This window comes from Anabrus simplex, chromosome 1, assembly GCF_040414725.1.
Source record: "Anabrus simplex isolate iqAnaSimp1 chromosome 1, ASM4041472v1, whole genome shotgun sequence".
In the NCBI taxonomy this organism is placed as follows: Eukaryota; Metazoa; Arthropoda; class Insecta; order Orthoptera; family Tettigoniidae; genus Anabrus; species Anabrus simplex.
The window spans coordinates 1,599,249,956-1,599,268,227 of record NC_090265.1 but is presented as its reverse complement, the minus strand read 5'-3'; the positions used below and the strand labels follow the sequence as shown (position 1 = coordinate 1,599,268,227).

General features: G+C 40.4%; 1 protein-coding gene across 1 annotated transcript in view; it reads right to left on the bottom strand.

Annotated features, from left to right (window-relative positions):
- Positions 1-18,272, bottom strand: part of LOC136881098 (sodium-coupled monocarboxylate transporter 2) — a 286,910-nt gene that overhangs the window by 16,699 nt on the left and 251,939 nt on the right. Inside the window, exon 10 of the mRNA XM_068229293.1 lies at positions 7,431-7,645. Coding sequence (XP_068085394.1) covers positions 7,431-7,645 — 215 coding nt within the window. The remainder of the gene's footprint in view (positions 1-7,430; positions 7,646-18,272) is intronic.

Below are 18,272 nucleotides of genomic sequence, written 5' to 3'. Positions count from 1 at the left end.
ATTCCTGTGGTAGATGTTCAATTTCTAATTCATTTCGTCTATCATCTGTTTTCTGTTCTTCGAGGTCTAATTTTCTTTTCAGTATATTTCTATCTTTTACTGCTGTCTTCACTCGGTCATTCCACCAAGGTGTGTTTCTTCTCTTTTGGTATGGCAATTGTTTTTCCACAAATTTCTGTGGCTTCTTTTACAAGGGTTTCTTTGAATAAGGACCATTCTTCTTCTACTACCCCTTTCTCAGTTTTGGGTAATTTAGCTGTTATCCTTGCTTCATAGTTTCCTTTCTTCTCCATGTCTTTCAACAGCCACATCTTAATCTTTGGCATTTTCTTTTGTTTAATTTTGGGCACGTGAACATCTTTTAGGTAAGCGATTAATAGCCGATGGTCGCTATCTAGGCACTCGCTGGGTATGACTTTAACTCTGTAATATACTGACCCGCTTTTCTATCAATGATGATGAAGTCGATCATAGTCTTGAGCTTTCCATCCCAGCTGTATCTCATTATTTTATGGCTGTCCCTCTTCTGATACCATGTATTCTGGATGATTAAGTTGTTTTGCACACAGAAATCAATCAGGTTCTCTCCTTCAGAGTTTCTGTTACCATAGCCACGGGGGCCAACAATGTTTTCACAGTCTAGCAGTGGCGGTGCGTTCTATATGTTCAGTGGTTCAGTGAACCCCCTAGAAATAGATAAGTCTATGTAAAATGGTTAATTACAGCCTGTTCCTTTAATAAGCTCTGTATATCCATGCGCGTAGCGGTATTTTTGACATCAACACTCTGTTGCTCTTCGGAACCAGCGAAGAGGTTCAATTTCTGGACTACGGGAGCGGGGCCGTGAGACATAAGGAGGGTGCACAGGGTGAGGGGCTGTGAGGAGCAGGGAAAACATAGCCCAGGAATCGCTGGCGACTGGACCAGCGATAGACACGAGTTACATCGAGCAGTTCCGAAATTAGCCGAAGCACTGTCAGAGCGCGCGGTTAATGTTTGCCGTATGTGGTAGGTTTTGGAGGGGTTTTTAATTTGACGATTTTGAAATTCTGATGTAATTAACCGCAATGAGCCGGGATGTTTTGGTAACTACATTTTGTATAGCATCAACACGTGTAGCTAGCCTAAGTTTATGTAATTAATGAAACGTTTCATTAGTAAGTGGTGATGGTGATTATTGTTTTAAGAGGAAGTACAACTAGGCAACCATCCTCTATATAACAGTAATCAGAGAAAAATGGAGGGGATCCTACACTTCGAAAATGAGGGTGTCGGCCAAAGAAAGACAAAGCCACGAAGGGTGTGAAAATGAAACACACTCTGGGCCTCGAGTGCTCTAATACCGTCGGGGTCGGAAAAGAACAAGACGTGATCAAGGGAGGTTGGATAGAATAGATGAAAGTGTGAGGCCTGGTGCAAGTAAGTGGAAGCACTGTCAGGACTCAGCTAAGGGCCCCATGGTCGCCAACTCACGCTGCCAAGTTGAGAGCCCCTGGAGCTTTTCATTAGTAATACGTGTTTTATGACAAGTAAACAGAAAAATACGTCAATACATAAACAACAGTAGTCTGCCTAACACGTTCTTGAAGAAGTTATTTGTACGCAAGCAACGTCTCCAAAATCAGAGGAAATTGGATCAGCTTTAATTGCACCTCATATTCTCTGTCTTACATCTTCATTGCTTTGGTGTCCGACTCGTTGGCTGAACGGTCAGCGTACTGCCGTTCGGTTCAGAGGGTCCCGGGTTCGATTCCCGGCCAGGTCGGGGATTTTAACCTTAATTGGTTAATTCCAATGGCACGGGGGCTGGGAGTCAAATCAAAAAAGACCTCGACCTGGCGAGCCGAACCCGTCCTGGGATATCCTGGCACTAAAAGCCATACGACATTTCATTTCATTTCATTTCATTTCATTGCTTTGGTAACTTCTTCGAGCTGTAGCCATGTTCCTTCAAAGGAAAGTCGCGTTTCTAATCAAGCAATGTCACTATTTTACATCTATATAAACATCACGAAACAATAAATCTCAACACGTTATTTTCGACAGAAGTGAACCCCCCGACGCTTTTTCCACGCTCCGCCATTGCAGTCTAGTCTTTCTTTATCAACTTGGGCATTCAGATCACCCATAATGATTGTGTTCTCCTCTGTTATTTGTTCCTCAAGTTCGATAAGGAATTGCTCTTTCTCTTCTGTGGTACAACCTGTCTGCGGTGCATATACTTGCAGGAGAGTTTGATGTGCATTACCAACACTTAGTCTCATCTGGATGATCCTTTCACTCACATATTTGACATCTGTCTGTGTATCTATATCTTTATGAAGGAGGAAGCCAACTCCATTTTTGGATTCATCATTGTTCCCACTCCAGTACAGCACATATCCATTTCTCAAGGGCTTCTTCCCATATCCTTTCCATTTTGTCTCACTCAACCCCAATACCTTGAGCTTACGCCTCTCCATAAGGTCCACAAGTAATTCATATTTGTTGGTGAGAGTAAGGATATTGAGTGTACCAATTTTCAGTCACTCTTTCTTGGGAGATTGTGGCATCATACGCAACCATTAACCTGGCTCAAGGGAGAGAGGGTCACCTTCCCTGTTCTCCACTGGAGTAATTCTTGCCTGGCGCATCCACGCTGCGGTGGCGCGCATCCTCTACATCAGTAGGCCGGTGTGAAAGGATGGCTAAGTTCAGACAGGGACCCAGCACCACGGTATATAACTTGGAACCCATGCCCAGGTTTACGGGTGAAGACCTTAACGGCATCTTTGGCAGAGAAGGAGACCTTCGGAATGGCAGAGATGGCGGATGAGGCAACCCATCCTCCCTGGGGAAAATTATAAGAGGACACCACTGCCTTGTGGAGAAAAGGGATCTTCAAAGGCTAAGGGAGTAAACCCCGAAAGAAAATCCTCATCTGTGTTAGGCCTAACAAGTCAACAGTTGAGTATGAATATACTGCTTTCAAACCTAAAACAAGCCTTTAAGGCATTAATATCATTAATTAAAATGAACCTGTAAAGAATGCCTAGGGTATGCCATAGCACAGGACCAGAGAAGGTCAGTTTACAGTCTATTATAACACCTAGGTCTCTTATCTGAGAAGCCGATTGCAATATATTTCCCTGGATGGTATAGACAGTGTTCATTCCTTGCTTTAGCAGTGAAAAGGAGATTGTATTGCACTTCTTAACATTGGGAGAAAGATTCCATTTCTTAAACCAGTTACCACATGAATTGAAAACAGTCTGTAATTCATCACAATCATCAGGCGTAGACATTTCTCTTAAGATTTTCAGGTCGTCAGCGTACAAGAGGAAGGAATACTGACTATTTTGAGTACCGAGAAATATGTCAGCGATATAGAGAACGAAGAATAGGGGTCCCAGAATACTGCCCCGAGATACACCTGATAACACAGATAACCATGATGAGGCAGATTCAGGGAGTACCACTCTTTGTTTTCTGCTGGAGAGGAAACTTGTTATCAATGAGAAGACGGGGCCATGGATATTAAATCTGGTAGCGAGCTTATGAAGAAGAAGTGCATGAGTTTAATGCTTTGGCCAGATCTATATAAATTACATCTAACTGAGATTTATTTTCTATTGCTGAAATGATGTGGTGATTGAGAACTGTGAGTTTAGTGAGGCTTGATTTTCCGAGAGTGAATCTGTGTTGTTCTTCAGATAGGTATGGCTGTGTGAAAAAGAGGAGTCGGCGGTGGATTATTCTTTCAAGGACAGAGGATAGTATTGGGACAATAAATATTGGGCGGTATGATGAGATATCATGTTTGTTGCCAGATTTGAAAATAGGTGTGATATCAGCTTGTTTCTAGCTGTCAAAGAAAGTACCAGTAGACATACACAGGTTTATAAGTGTAGATAACGGTGCACAGAGAGATGCAGATGTATTTTTGGGGAATATAGGGGTAATATCATTGGGCCTGGTGGAACAGTTTGTTGGGAGACTATTGAGAATATTTTGAACTTTGTTAGGGGTCGTTGATATTTGGGACAGTGGGCAACTACAAACACTATTGATCTGGGGTAGTTCTGTGACAGGTGTGGGAGGGGTAAAGGTAGAGTGAAAATACTCATTGAATATTTGAGACCTTAATTCAGTTAGAACATCATCACTATGTAATTTAAGATTCAGTGGTATCAGGGGTGACTTTCTATGTGATGAAATGAGGGTCCAAACTTTTTTAGGATTGTTTTTAAGGTTTCCAGTAATAGAAGTGATGTGCTGGTTGTAGTCATTCTTAAGATGTGGTTTTGAAATTTTTCTGAGGTGTTTAAAAGTGTTATATGTGCATGAATTGGGGATAGACTTCCAGAGTGACCACGCATGGGTTTTGTTCTTTAGTAGCAGTTTAGTTTCGGCACTCCAGGGGGAATATTTGTGTGTTCTGGATTTGGAGAAAGGTACATGCTGTTTAATAGTGGTAAATATTAAATCCTCAAACAGGGAAACTGCACTGTTGACGTCATGCTCAGCAGATAACCAGCTCCAAGGGAGGGATGACATGTCCTGATTGACAACTAGCCAGTCTACTTTACTCCATAGAGGAAATGCTTGCCTCGTAGTGGGTGGGAAGTCTTTTTGTCGATAAGCAAGAAGACTGAGGGTAGCTTCGATTGAGTCATGGTCAGCGCTAAGAATGTTTCTGCCAACACACATGCTAACACTAGTTACTGTAGAGAAGAGGAGGTCTAATGTTTATCAGAATACCCAGAGTCTGAAAAACAAATAAACTGACTGTGTACTCAGTGAACCTGAATTTAGCGAGTTTGATATCTTATGTTTCACTGAAACTTGGTTACCTGATTTTGTCTCGGACGGTGAACTTCCATTTTAAGCAGAAATGATGTAGATGAAGACTGTTTATGAAATTTGACACAATGAGTCCGTAGGGTCGGTTACTGTTCCAGTGGTTGTAGATTGCCAGGATATGTGTGAACTGAAATCACCAATCAGCACAATATTGTTGGATTTATTCAGAGCCAAAACTATTGAATTAAAGCAATCTTCTAACACTGTGAAGCACTGAAGGGTAGGCAGTAGAAGCAGCCAACTAACAAGTTTTTATTTCTGGAGATCGTAATTTCGACCCAGGTTATCTCACATTCGGTTTCTAGGTCAGGTCTATGACAGGCTTGAAGTTTATTACTAACTGCAATCATTACACCACCCCCACACTTACCGGTACCTCTGTTTTTATGGAACACTGAAAAGTTAGATGAGAATGGAAGTTCACCGTCCGAGACAAAATCAGGTAACCAAGTTTCAGTGAAACATAAGATATCAAACTCGCTAAATTCAGGTTCACTGAGTACACAGTCAGTTTATTTGTTTTTCAGACTCTGGGTATTCTGATAAACATTAAGCAGTCCTGGATTTAAATGAATGTCGCCAGAAAGAAGAAGTAAGAAAACAAACACAGCACGTGAGGAAGCATGGCAACCTTTCATCCTTTCATTCAAAGAGACAGGGGCATGGTGAAGCACAAGGAGATCATAGACGGACAGAGGGGGAGAAAATATAATGCCGTTCAGCGAAGCACCATTGTAGTATTGAATCACACCACATTTCACTTGCTTCAGGGATGGTTGTAGATACAAAAGCACAGTACAACACACTACTATACATAAGAAAGACTAGGAAAAGAAAGTAATATGCCAGAGATGCAAAAACCCGACTGTTGCCAGTTGTCGCCATCTTGAAATTTGGAATTAATGGGACATAGCTAAAAATCCTCAACTCAGCTGGGTGTTGAATCCAGGATGCTATGAACCAAAAGCCACTATGCTGATCATTCAGATACTTCGTGAATGTTACGGTATTGTATTATTTAATAACATATGGCTTTTAGAACTACGAGTGTCCGAGGACATGTTTGGCTCGCCTGGTGCAGGTCTTTCTGTTTGATGCCTGTAGGTGATCTGTACATCTGAGTGTGAGACGACGACGACGACGACGACGATGATGATGATGATGATGATGATGATGATGATGATGATGATGACGAAGGGAGAGGATGAAATCCAGTGTTGGCACATACCCTACTCCTGTCTAATAACACCAACAGGTCTGCTCAAGGCTCAACATCTCCATCTGATGGATGAATCAACACCAACTGTGTCATTTGCCCTAGCTCCATATGAACACTGCAGAGAGGTTTGGAATTGAATCTAGTTTTTGGCATGCAGTCTAGTGATAAGAAATTGTAGAAAATTTTTCCTACAATTTGCTTTATGTTGCACCAATGCAGATAGGTCTCATGGTGATGATGGGATAGGAAAGGACTAGGAAGGAAGTAACTGTGGCCTTAATTAAGGTACAACCCCAGCATTTTCCTGGTGTGAAAATGGAAAACAACAGAAAACCATCTTCAGTGCTGCTGAGAGCAGGGTTTGAACCTGTTATCCCCCAAATGCAAGCTGACAGCAACTTAACCCAAACCATGCAGCCATTCACATGGCAAAATTGTATACCACTGCCTCTCCTACCCTGTTGGCCAATATTCTGATGGTGAAAAATGTTTTTCAACCAACGAGACTCAAACTGTCTAACCTTGGTATCAACTACAGAGAATTATGAATTCTCTTTGTTTCATAGCAATAATATTTTAGAAACTGATGCTAGAGATTATCTGAGTGTGTTTTTCTTTCAAAGGATATCAACCAATTTTCTTGGAAAATATAGTATGGAAGTTTTCAGTGTGTAGAACACAAAATACAAATTTATGAAAGCTCTAAAAAATATGATAAATTTGTATCTTGTGCTTGATGGATCTAAAAAAAATGTAAAGGTTCCTATTAAGCAAGTTGACATGACTTCCAACTTCACAAAATTTCTCTGAAAATGAAGAAATATTTCTGAGCATTTTGGTACCATGGCTGACTTGGTTAATCAATCTCTCCAATGATGAGTTATTGTGAAACCAAGTGAGTAGCTGCGTGGTTTGGGCCACGTAGTTGTCAGCTTGCATTTGGGAGGTAGTAGGTTTGAACCCTACTATCGGCAGCCCTGAAGATGGTTTTCCGTGGTTTCCCAATTTCACACCAGGCAAATGCTGGAGTTATACCTTAATCAAGGCCATGGTCGATTCCGTCCCACTCCTAGCCCTTTCCTGTACCGTCATTGCCATAAGACCTATCTGTGTCAGTGTGACATAAAGTACATTGAGTAAAATAAAAAATAGTGTGAAGACATACTTGGATTAAGAGTGTGCCACAATTCAGTAAAAATCTTCCTGGACAGTGGTCTTCTGAAAGACAGGCCTATCATAAGTTTACTTTACTAAATGACCATACTGTATTATAAATTGAATGTAGTAATTCTACTTTTCACTGCTTCACAAGCAGAGAAACCTCCACTCCAAAAGTGCAATTTTGGAAAGTAATGAAACTAATAAATACCTTTCATTGGAACTTGTAGAGTGATTAGGTATTCTGGTGACTGTTAGATTAAGTTGGAAATTTCCGTTGTAAGATCTATAATGACTGAATGATGTATTAGTACATCCTTCAGTTGACAGTGGTAGGAATGATGCCTTCCCATTACTCTGCATTAGGTTTCCTGTTGCCATCCAAATGACCAGTACATGACTGATGATCATTCCTGCTGATGCTCCCTGAGAAAGTCAAATGGATCTGCTGTAAAATACTATACAATAAAAATCTTCTAGTTTCTGTAAAATCTTAGGTTTCCTATTAAATTACAATTGAGCCAGTGGAAAAATTGTATTTTATAAATTTGCTCAATCAAAATGAACAGATATTTAGTCACAACTTGCAAAGCACATGTGATAAGTACAGGGGCCTGGCTTGTACCAGGCTCTCCTTCCTCATCATTCCTACCAAATCTCTCTTGGTCATCACTTGTTCTCTTCTGAATCTGATGTGGTTAGATTGGTGAGACCTGGGGAGTCTTTAATATTCCAGGACTCGACTGAGAGGCTCAAATGGTAAAGCGGTGGCCTTACAAGCCCAAACTACTGGACTGAGTGGCTCAGACAGTTGAGGTGCTAGCCTTATGACCCCAACTTGGCAGGTTCAATCCTGGCTTAGTTTGGTGTTATTTGAAGGTGCTCAAATACATCAGCCTTGTGTCGGTAGATTTATGGGCACGTAAAAGTACTCCTGAAGAACTAAGTTCTGGCACCTCAGTGTCTCTGAAAACTATAAAAGTAGTTAGTGGGTCATAAAGTCAATAATATTATTATTATTAACCCAAGCTGGTGGGTGTGCTTCTAGCTCAGTCTAGTGATGTTTGAGGATGCTCAAGTACATTAGCCTTGTGATAGTAAATTTACCGGCATGTAAAGAAATCCTGTGGGACAAAATTCCAACACTTTGGCATCTCAAAAACTCATAAAAGTACTTACAGGTTGCACCCACTCTAATTCTCTCAGTTCTGTTTTCTAGAAATTTAGCCACCCATTCAACTACTCTTTTGTCCAGTCCAGTAGCCCTCATTTTAGTGGGCAGTCTCCCATAATCTGCCCTATCAAAAACCTTGGATACATCAATAGTGAAACAGCCCATTTGGTCTCCTGAATCTAAAATATATACCGGGCGAGTTGGCCGTGCGCGTAGAGGCGCGCGGCTGTGAGCTTGCATCCGGGAGATAATAGGTTCGAATCCCACTATCGGCAGCCCTGAAGATGGTTTTCCGTGGTTTCCCATTTTCACGCCAGGCAAATGCTGGGGCTGTACCTTAATTAAGGCCACGGCCGCTTCCTTCCAACTCCTAGGCCTTTCCTATCCCATCGTCGCCATAAGACCTATCTGTGTCGGTGCGACGTAAAGCCCCTAGCAAAAAAAAAAAAAAAAAAAAAATCTAGAATATCTACTAAGTTATACGGTATCTTGCTGGAATCCCACAAGTAGAGCCTCACTGGAATAACTTTTCCAAAACTCAAACTGCCTTCTATCAAACTAGTTAGTAATTTTACAAACATGTCTGATATGATCAGAAAGAATGTTTTCCCAGGGGTTATATGCAACACAGGTAAACCTGACTGACCTGTAACTATTTGCTTTATGTTTATCACTTTATCTCTCATATATTAGGGGTCATTATAGCAACTCTCCATTCATTTGGTATAGTTCCTTCATGTCAAATCAATATTTCAAATATGGTACTGTATCCCAACCCATTACCTTTAGCAGGAATATTCCCAGAAATATTATAGATCCCAGCTGCTTTTCTTTTTTTGTAAATATCTTTAATATGATAGCTAAACATCAGTACTTTTCCAGTATTAGTAGTAACCTCTTATACCTGCTACAAAATATGCACCTCAGCAGCTTCTTTCTGCTCTCCTGTAAAATTTGTGATATCTCCACATCATACTGCTGACTGAATACTTCTTCTTTCTGTAAGTTCTTACATATACACTCCTCTTATTCATTTTCAGGTGTCAGAGATCAACTATCATAAATGCAAAAACTATGATTTTCAGTTTTTTTCATATGTAACTTGTTTTGGCCATGTCTTCTTATGGGTGCACTATTGTGTGTTTCACAGGAATGAAGATAAGCTATGTGATACTGTCGTATGTATATAATACAGCTCTTCTTAGCCTCAAACCTAGAAAGGATCCTGGACCAGACAATATTCATCTAGAACTCATTCTTAAAGGAGGCCTACCTTTCAAAACAAGGCTCTTATCTCTGATCCTATGGATATGGGAAACCAAATACGTACCTGCTAACATGAAGAACTCTATCATAGTCACCATCTTCAAAAAGGGCGATCGAAGCATTTGTGGTAACTACCGTGGTATATTCCTGCTGTCTATAGTAGGTAAAATATTCTCCAGGATCCTGTTGAGTCGGCTTCAAACTCTGTCTGAAAAGTAACTCCTCAAATCACAGTGTGGGTTCCGCACATCCAGGAGTACCACTGACATGATCTTCTGTGCAAGACAATTGCAGGAAAAATGCAGAGACGACAGAAACCCTTGTTCTTGGTGTTTTATGACCTGGACAAGGCCTTCAATACTGTTCCTAGAGATGCTATGTGGATGGTGTTACAGCAGTTTGGCTGCTCCGAACATTTTGTTGGAGTCGTCCGGGCTCCTCATGATTATATGTTTGGTCAGGTTCTGTATCAAAACAATGTGTCAGAAGAATTTCCTATTACTAATGGACTAAAGCAAGGTTGTGTGCTTGAACCTACACTCTTTGCCTTGTACCTTACAGCTATGCTTTATGAGACGTCTGGCAACAATGTAGGTGTAGAAATTAGTTACAGACTTAATGGAGTGATTTTTAATCAGGTAAGACTCCGTACTAAAAGACTTACCCATCTCACCCGGGTTACTGAACTGCAATATGCAGATGACAATGCTACTCCAGCTCATTCTCCAGAGGACTTGCAATTGTCAGTTGATTGCTTTAAGACTGCTTATGAGCATTTTGGCCTGTCTATCAACATACAGAAAACTAAGGTTTTAGCACAACCTGCTCCAGGAACTAGTTTGCCAGACTTCAACATTAACATCTTAAATACATCTCTGGAACAAGTAGACTTCTTTCCCTACCTTGGGAGTATTCTCTCATCTTGTTGTACCTTGGAGATGGATGAAGAAAGCTGCTCATTGTGCTTTTGGACGTCTATCCTGCAAAGTCTTTTCTAATAAAGACCTAAATATATCCACTAAACTGATGGTGTACCAAGCTGTCGTTGTCTCCACTTTATTGTATGGATGTGAAACACATACTCTATACTGCTGTAACATCAAGAAATTGGAACGTTTTTCTCCAGCAGAAGCTTAGGATCATTATGAATATCAAATGTGAGGATTATGTCTCCAATGTTGTTGTACTTGAAAGGGCACAGATGAACAGTATAGAATCTTCCATCATAGGTCACCAGCTTCAATGGATTGGTCATGTCCAATGCATGGATGACGATAGGCTACCCCGACAGATACTATACAGTGAACTCAGTTCTGGCAGGAGGCCGTGTGGTGCACCTTTGAAACGCTTCAAGGATCAGCTCAAAAAAACCTTGAAGAGCACAAACATTGACCCCAATAATTGGCACACACTTGCTGAAGATCGCCCTCGCTGGCATGCAGTCACATCCACTGCTGTATTGCAGTTTGAAACTGAGCATCAAAGACTACAAACAGAGGCTCATCTTAGAAGAAAACTCAGACAAACTCAACCACGTCCACCCCCTTCTCTCAGGTGTGCCAAATGTGATCGTATGTTCTATAGAAGAATTGGCTTAACACTAGAACCGCCGGAGCGGTCAAAATGACCGCTACACTTTTTCAAAGCCTTATTTTGACCACATTTTCTGTCGTATTGCAAAGATCTTCAGTGACTTTTCCTGATTACCGGTCAGAATCATCCGTATTAAATGTAATTAATTTTGCGTCATTGGTTAGGACGTAGGTAACGAGTATACCTAGAACCGCCGGAGCGGTCATTTTGACCGCTGTATTGATTATCATAATAAAATGTATTAGAACATGTGCTTATTCCTCTGTTTGAGAAAACATTTGTTTATAATTATTCTCCCTGCAATAATGTAAGCACAACTATGAAACTCTGATAGTATATCTACGGCCATTGTTCATTCTCTTTATTCATTTTTCTAAAGGCGGCTAATGGGTCACTCTCCTCTGAGAGTAGCGAGCATTCATCCGCTGTCACAACTCCCTAATGATATACGTTATTTTGATGTCAACATTACAACCTTAGTACTGAAATTCAGCAATTAGACTGCAATTATGCCTGGTGTAGGCCGAGAACTGAAAGTTTTCGATTGTTCTATTACAGCAGTAGAAAATGAGATAGGAAAAGCTGGAAGAAAGGAGGGACGCATCAACACAAGCCTCCCAGGACCAAGTAATATGTTACTAGGTACAGATGGCATCATGGAGTGGACTGTAGGGGAGTTTGTGAAGACTACACCTGGCAGGATGGCTTGTCACAACATCTTGAAAGAAAATCCAGGACCTACTCCATACTCAAAGCGGTATGTTTCTGACGACAGTGTAGCGTGTGCATGGCATCTTTTTATTGATGAATCTATATTGAAACACATCAAACACTCTACGGAAACTGAAGCAAAACGGGTATTGGGAAATAAATTGTGGAGTGTAAGTTTGGAAAACTGGAGGCATTCATTGGCTTAGTGTATGCTCGTGGTGTACTTGGAGCCAGTAGCACTATACCTAACGAACTCTGGTCCAAAAAGTGGGGACCACCACTCTTCAGTGAAACAACGGGGAGGAATTTTTGTCGAGAAATCCAAAGATTTTTGCGTTTCGACGTCAGAATTACAAGATTAGAACGTTTGAAAACTGATAAATTTGCGTTCGTATCAAAAGTATGGAACAAATTCATTGAAAATTGTCAATTGTCTTATATTCCAGGTGAAAATCTGCCTGCTGATGAGTAGCTTTTTACAGTACATACCCAACAAACCAGATAAGACTGGAATAAAATTTTGGCTGCTTGTGGACGTTGACTCAAAGTTTACTTGCCTAGGAAAAGACGATCTCAGACCACGTGAAGAGGCTCTACCCGAAAGTGTAGTAATGAAGTTGGTGGAGCCTTTTCAAAACAAGGGGCGAAAAGTGACTACAGATAACTTTCTTTGCAACAGTGAAACTTGGTAATAAGTTGAAAAGTAATAGTTGCAATATTGTTGGAACCATTAGACGATCAAGGAGAGAAATTCCTAAAGCTGTGAAGGCTATGAAAGCTAGTCTTTATGACTCAACTCTCCTGAAACATTCCAATGACACACTTACTGTTTATCAAGGAAAACGAAACAAGAACGTCCTTCTATACAGTACTTAGCACTCAGAAGTTGAACTTCAAGCTAATCCCAAAAGGATTCCCGAAACAGAAGACTTCTACTACAATACAAAATATGACGTGGACATGTTAGATCAAATGGGAAGAAAATATACTGCTCGATCCCTTACACGAAGATGGCCTGTTCATGTATTTCATAATATTCTTGACTTGGCAGCTATCAACTCCTGGATGTTTGGCTCCATGGCTAAAAGGTTAGCATGTTGGCCTTTGGTCACAGGGGTCCCGGGTTCGACTCCCGGCTGGGTCGGGAATTTTAACCGAAATTGGTTAATTCCCCTGGCACGGGAACTGGGTATATGTGTCGTCTTCATCATGTGTCCACGGACACATCCCGGCACTAAAAGCCATTCGCCATTTCATTTCAACTCCTAGATCATTTTTAAATACTGACAAGGAAGAAGATCAGTCGCCGAAATGACATCCTGAAACTAGCAGTGGAGCTTCGTGTGGGGTACATGGGATCGAAACCTAAGTCTGTGGATACAGAACCCGAATTTAGGAAGCCTGTGGAAGGAAATGTACAGACTAGGCGATGCCAAATGAGGAAATGCAGGAATAAGACAAGTTTTACCTGCAGAAAGTGCAAACAGCGAGTGTGTGGTTCTTGCTCAAAGGACATAACTAAGGTCGTGGTATGTAGTTCCTGCTTCTAAAGACGCAGGATTGCATCAGCGTGTGCAAATACGCTGAAGGAAAAGAAGGAGACAAATATATTGTGATACGTGAATTTGGCAAACAAGTTTCAGGTCATACATTGCACTAAATGGAATGTTACAGTAATTCTGTTTTCTGATAATGAGTAATAACTATTTTTACCGTTTATACTAATAGAATTTGAAGTAAAAACAATGTTGGTTTTTTAGATAAGTGTGTTTTATAGAAACTTTTTTGTGTTTGTAATAAATTAGGAAAATATTACATTTGCAAATATTAAATATTTGGAATCGTTTCCGTGTTAGATCCCGTAATTAATGTTTTATAAATTTAGTAATACATATCTGAAACGATGATAATGAGTTACTATACGTACTGAGCATAAAAATAGTAATTAGAATACAGCGGTCAAAATGACCGCATCGGCGGTTCTAGGTATACAGCATGTTCCGGCGGTCCTAGTGTTAATGAGTCATCAATATCATTTACACAAAATGGACTGTACATGAATTGCAAGTGAAAAACATACAATTGGATATGAGTAATGGCTGATGACGACTATCGTATGTGCAAGAAGAATCTAGTGATAAACAATGGTAAGTGATCATACAACAGTTCATCCTTATGCCGTCCCCCACACTCCTTGTTGTATTGGCTCTTACGATAGTTTACCATGATCAGAAATGTCGATTGACTTGCCTTACAGGTAGAAAAATATGCACCTCAGCAGCTTCTTTCTGCTCTCCTGTAAAGTTAGCAAAATGTCACGATAGTTTACCCCTTATGTCCAGATTTATGATCCCTGGAATGTCCTTCCTTGAACCTGTTTCTGCCTTGAAGTACAGTAGAAGTCCGCTATAGCGACTACGGCATAGAGCGGGAACCCCGTTATAATGACAGTTTTTGTCTGTCCCTTCAAAATTCCTATAATAATCTGTGTATTATACTTCGGTTACAGAGAGAGCCCTATCACTGACGCATCCGTCATTACGAGCAATTAAGCATGTGAGATTTTTCTGCTACTGATATTTATGCACCCCAGCGATTATATTGAATGTGATTGATCATCTTCAGAATCGTTTTCTCCATATGTCCGCTAGCGAGCCCTCTAGTCGACATTCAAAGGTGATTTTGAAGTCAATTATTAATACCCGTTGACTGCTGTTGCGTAAGAACTTTCGATATGAAAAATGAGATCGTATTTGCATAATACGCAAATAACTCGTCCGTTGGCAGTTGTTAACTCGTTAAAAATAAAGGCTGAATAAATGTTCCCTTAATTTTAGTGCTAAATAGCCTACTGCAATTAAGTTAAATGAGATACACCTCCAGATATGGCAGAGTGCATCATTGACTTCAGGGGTTAGTTTATATTTTCTCGCGTATGGTTAAATTTTGGAAAAGGTATTATCATGTAAATTTATAGCGAGAAGGTTAACTGGTGCTTTAAGTATGTTTTCATCATACATATAGTAGCCTACAGTTAAGTTAGGTGATGCTGTTTGAATAAGAAAACTAAAACGTTTGGCACAAAATTCGATCGATCATCTTCGGTACCGGTATGGTATAGTTTTCTTGCTATATGCAGTTGCGAGCTCTCTGGTCGACATTTAAAGGCAATGTTGGAGCAAGACCAACTACAATATATTATTGTAGATGGTCTTGGTTGGAGTCAATTAGTAATACACGTCGACTGTTGTTTCGTAATACAAAATCAAAATGAAAGAGGAGAACGGGTTTTTGTAATAAGTGCATTGTTAGAAATAAATGCTAAAGTAAACGATCTCATAATTTGGTACTGAAATTAAGTAAGAATGCAATACACTTCAAGATATTGCAGAGCGCATAATTGATTTCAGAGGTTTGATTATTATATTTTCTCAGGTCTGGTTAAATTTCAGTAAATTGTAGCATGAAGGTTATCACTTTTCAGCTGACATTTTATATACGTTTTCATGCTATATATACTGTTAGGTTAGGTGACGCAGTTTGAGCAATAAAACTGAAGCGTTTGCCACAAAATGCTACCTTCGGTATCGTTTTCTCGCCAAGGTCTGTCTAGGGAGGTCTGGTCACGCTACCACAATCCTTTGCGGCGGCGGCCATATTGGGTCTTAAATATCGTTGTTATGTGGGCGTGCCCGATGTAATGATGTGAGTTATTACTTGTATTTTGAAGGAAAAATAGGATATTGTGCCGCACCAAATTGTCAAAATAAGACAGCTGACGGAATGAGAGTGTTTCGCTTCCCGAGAGCTAAGGAAAGGAGAGCTCAGTGGGTACAAAATTGTAGGCGTGACAAATCGCAATGTACAGATAATTCCGTCTTGAGCGCGGTTAGTGAAGTTATACATTCGTATTATTCCTGAATAATAATAATTTTATATAAACGATGTTTTATATTAGGTCTTATTATGTATTTTCTTTAGCATCGTTTTGAAGAATCGCAATTTGAACTAAAGAGGGCAGATGGACGGAAATTACTCAAGTGGAATTCCATTCCAACAATCTTCAACGTCCCTAATCCACCCAAGTCTTTGACATATAATAGGAAACCTCCCAAAGAAAGAGAATTGTCTTTCAAAACAAGCAGGAAAAGTAACACGAAATAGTGGTACCGGTATTGATGTTTATGAAAATTTCCTTTTTATGTGTCCGGCTCCATGGCTAAATGGTTAGCGTGCTGGCCTTTGGTCACAGGGGTCCCGGGTACGATTTCCGGCAAGGTCAGGAATTTTAACCATAATTGGTTAATTTCGCTGGCCTATCACTTCAAACCAACGATTTGTGTCCAGCTTGCCATCATTACAACATTTCTTAATAGCAGTCTTATACGGTACTGTAGTTATTATTTAAAGCTATATTTCATTCATCTTAAATGTTCTGTAGAGTACATTATATGACTGGATAAATACTTAAAGATCACAATACTCGCTTCACTCGCACATACCAACTACTGTAATTTAACGTACCATAGCCTAACACAATATCCTAATGTAATCCCTAAAATAGCCTATCCTAGGTTAACTCAACTTAATAGTGACTGAATTTGTATTTCTTATGGAATCGTGTCTACCAATGGCTTTAATTTTCTTAACCATTATTATTATTATTATTATTATTATTATTATTATTATTATTATTATTATTATTATATGAATGAATGTTAGGACTCTGCTAAGAGTCCCGTGGTCGCCAACCCACGCTTCCTAGTTAGGAGCTCCTGACGCCCCTTTCAGTCGTCTCTTATGACAGGCAGGGGATACCGTGGGTGTTATTATTCTATTGCCCCCACCCACAGGGGGAAATCCATTTGGGTTGTCACTACGAGGCCCTTAGCTGAGTCTTTACATTGCTTTCACTTTCTTGTGTCAGGCTCTCACCTATTCCAGCCTATCCGACCTCCCCTGGTCAACACTTGTTCTTTTCCGACCGCGACGGCATTAGCGCATTCGAGACCTAGGAAGTTTTTCATTTCCACGTACTTTGTGGCCTTCATCTTTCTTTTGCCGATACCTTCGTTTTTCGAAGTGTTGGACCCCTTCCATTTGTTTTCTGATTAGTGTTTGTAGAGGATGGTTGCCCAGTTGTACTTCCTCTTAAAACAATAATCACCAACACCACTTTGTACCATATAGGTGCATGGGTTATCAATAAACTAATTAAGAGTAGCCAAGAACATCACTGTTGTTGCACATGTGCAGAGTATTTTTGCCTTAAACCCAAAGAAATACCACGTGAATGGATAACAACAGTTACCATACATAATTTAATGCATTCAGTGTGATTCAACATACTGCGGTTATCTTTTAGAAACGCAGTGCCAGTATCGGTAATTACTTGCTTAATAAAGAAAACGCTGAAGGTAATTTATTACAACCGTCTTTTAGTACTTTAAGTACAGTACTTCAAGTTCAATATTTTGTTTTTACTTCATTGTACGGTACCGAAATCCTCTAAATTCGAATACACTTGCCTTTGGTTACGGTCGCTTAAAGACCCAATATGGTGGCTCCATAAGAAGCATTCGTGACTTGACCTCCCTAGACAGACCTTGTTTCTCGCTATGTGCACTTGCGAGCTCTCTCGTCGACATTCGAAGGTGATGTCAGACACTGAAGCACGTAAATTACATCAGTACATGTATGAAGTTGCAGTTGGTCTCTTCACGCACAATTTAAAGATTTTCCTGGACGAAGGCTTGCAGTGGTACCGTACTTTTTGTGTTCTTGCCAACGCAATATCAAATAATAGAGGTCTTACGAACTTGGTTAGGATAATATCGCTAACAGTTTGCTTATGTTCTTTGACCTCACACTGTAACAAAACACAGTCTGAATTTTTTTTGCTATTTGTTTTACGTCGCACCGACACAGATAGGTCTTATGGCGATGATGGGATAGGAAAGGCCTAGAATGGGAAGGAAGCGGCCGTGGCATTAATTAATGCACAGCCCCAGAATTTGCCTGGTGTGAAAATGGGAAACCACGAAAAACCATCTTCAGGGCTGCCGACAGTGGGGTTCGAACCCACTATCTCCCGGATGCAAGCTCATAGCTGCGCGCTCCTAACCGCACGGCCAACTCGTCCGGTATTCTGAAAGGGAAGACGCCGCAAGTCCTCGTATTGCGCTCGTACGTTTGAAGGACTTCGACAATTATTGGGCACAGCAGCTTAAACGAACTCCTGCAGATGCTTCACAGAGCAACAAAACTAGGTTTTGGGTATCGAACTCCTCCTCTGTCCTGATGCATAAT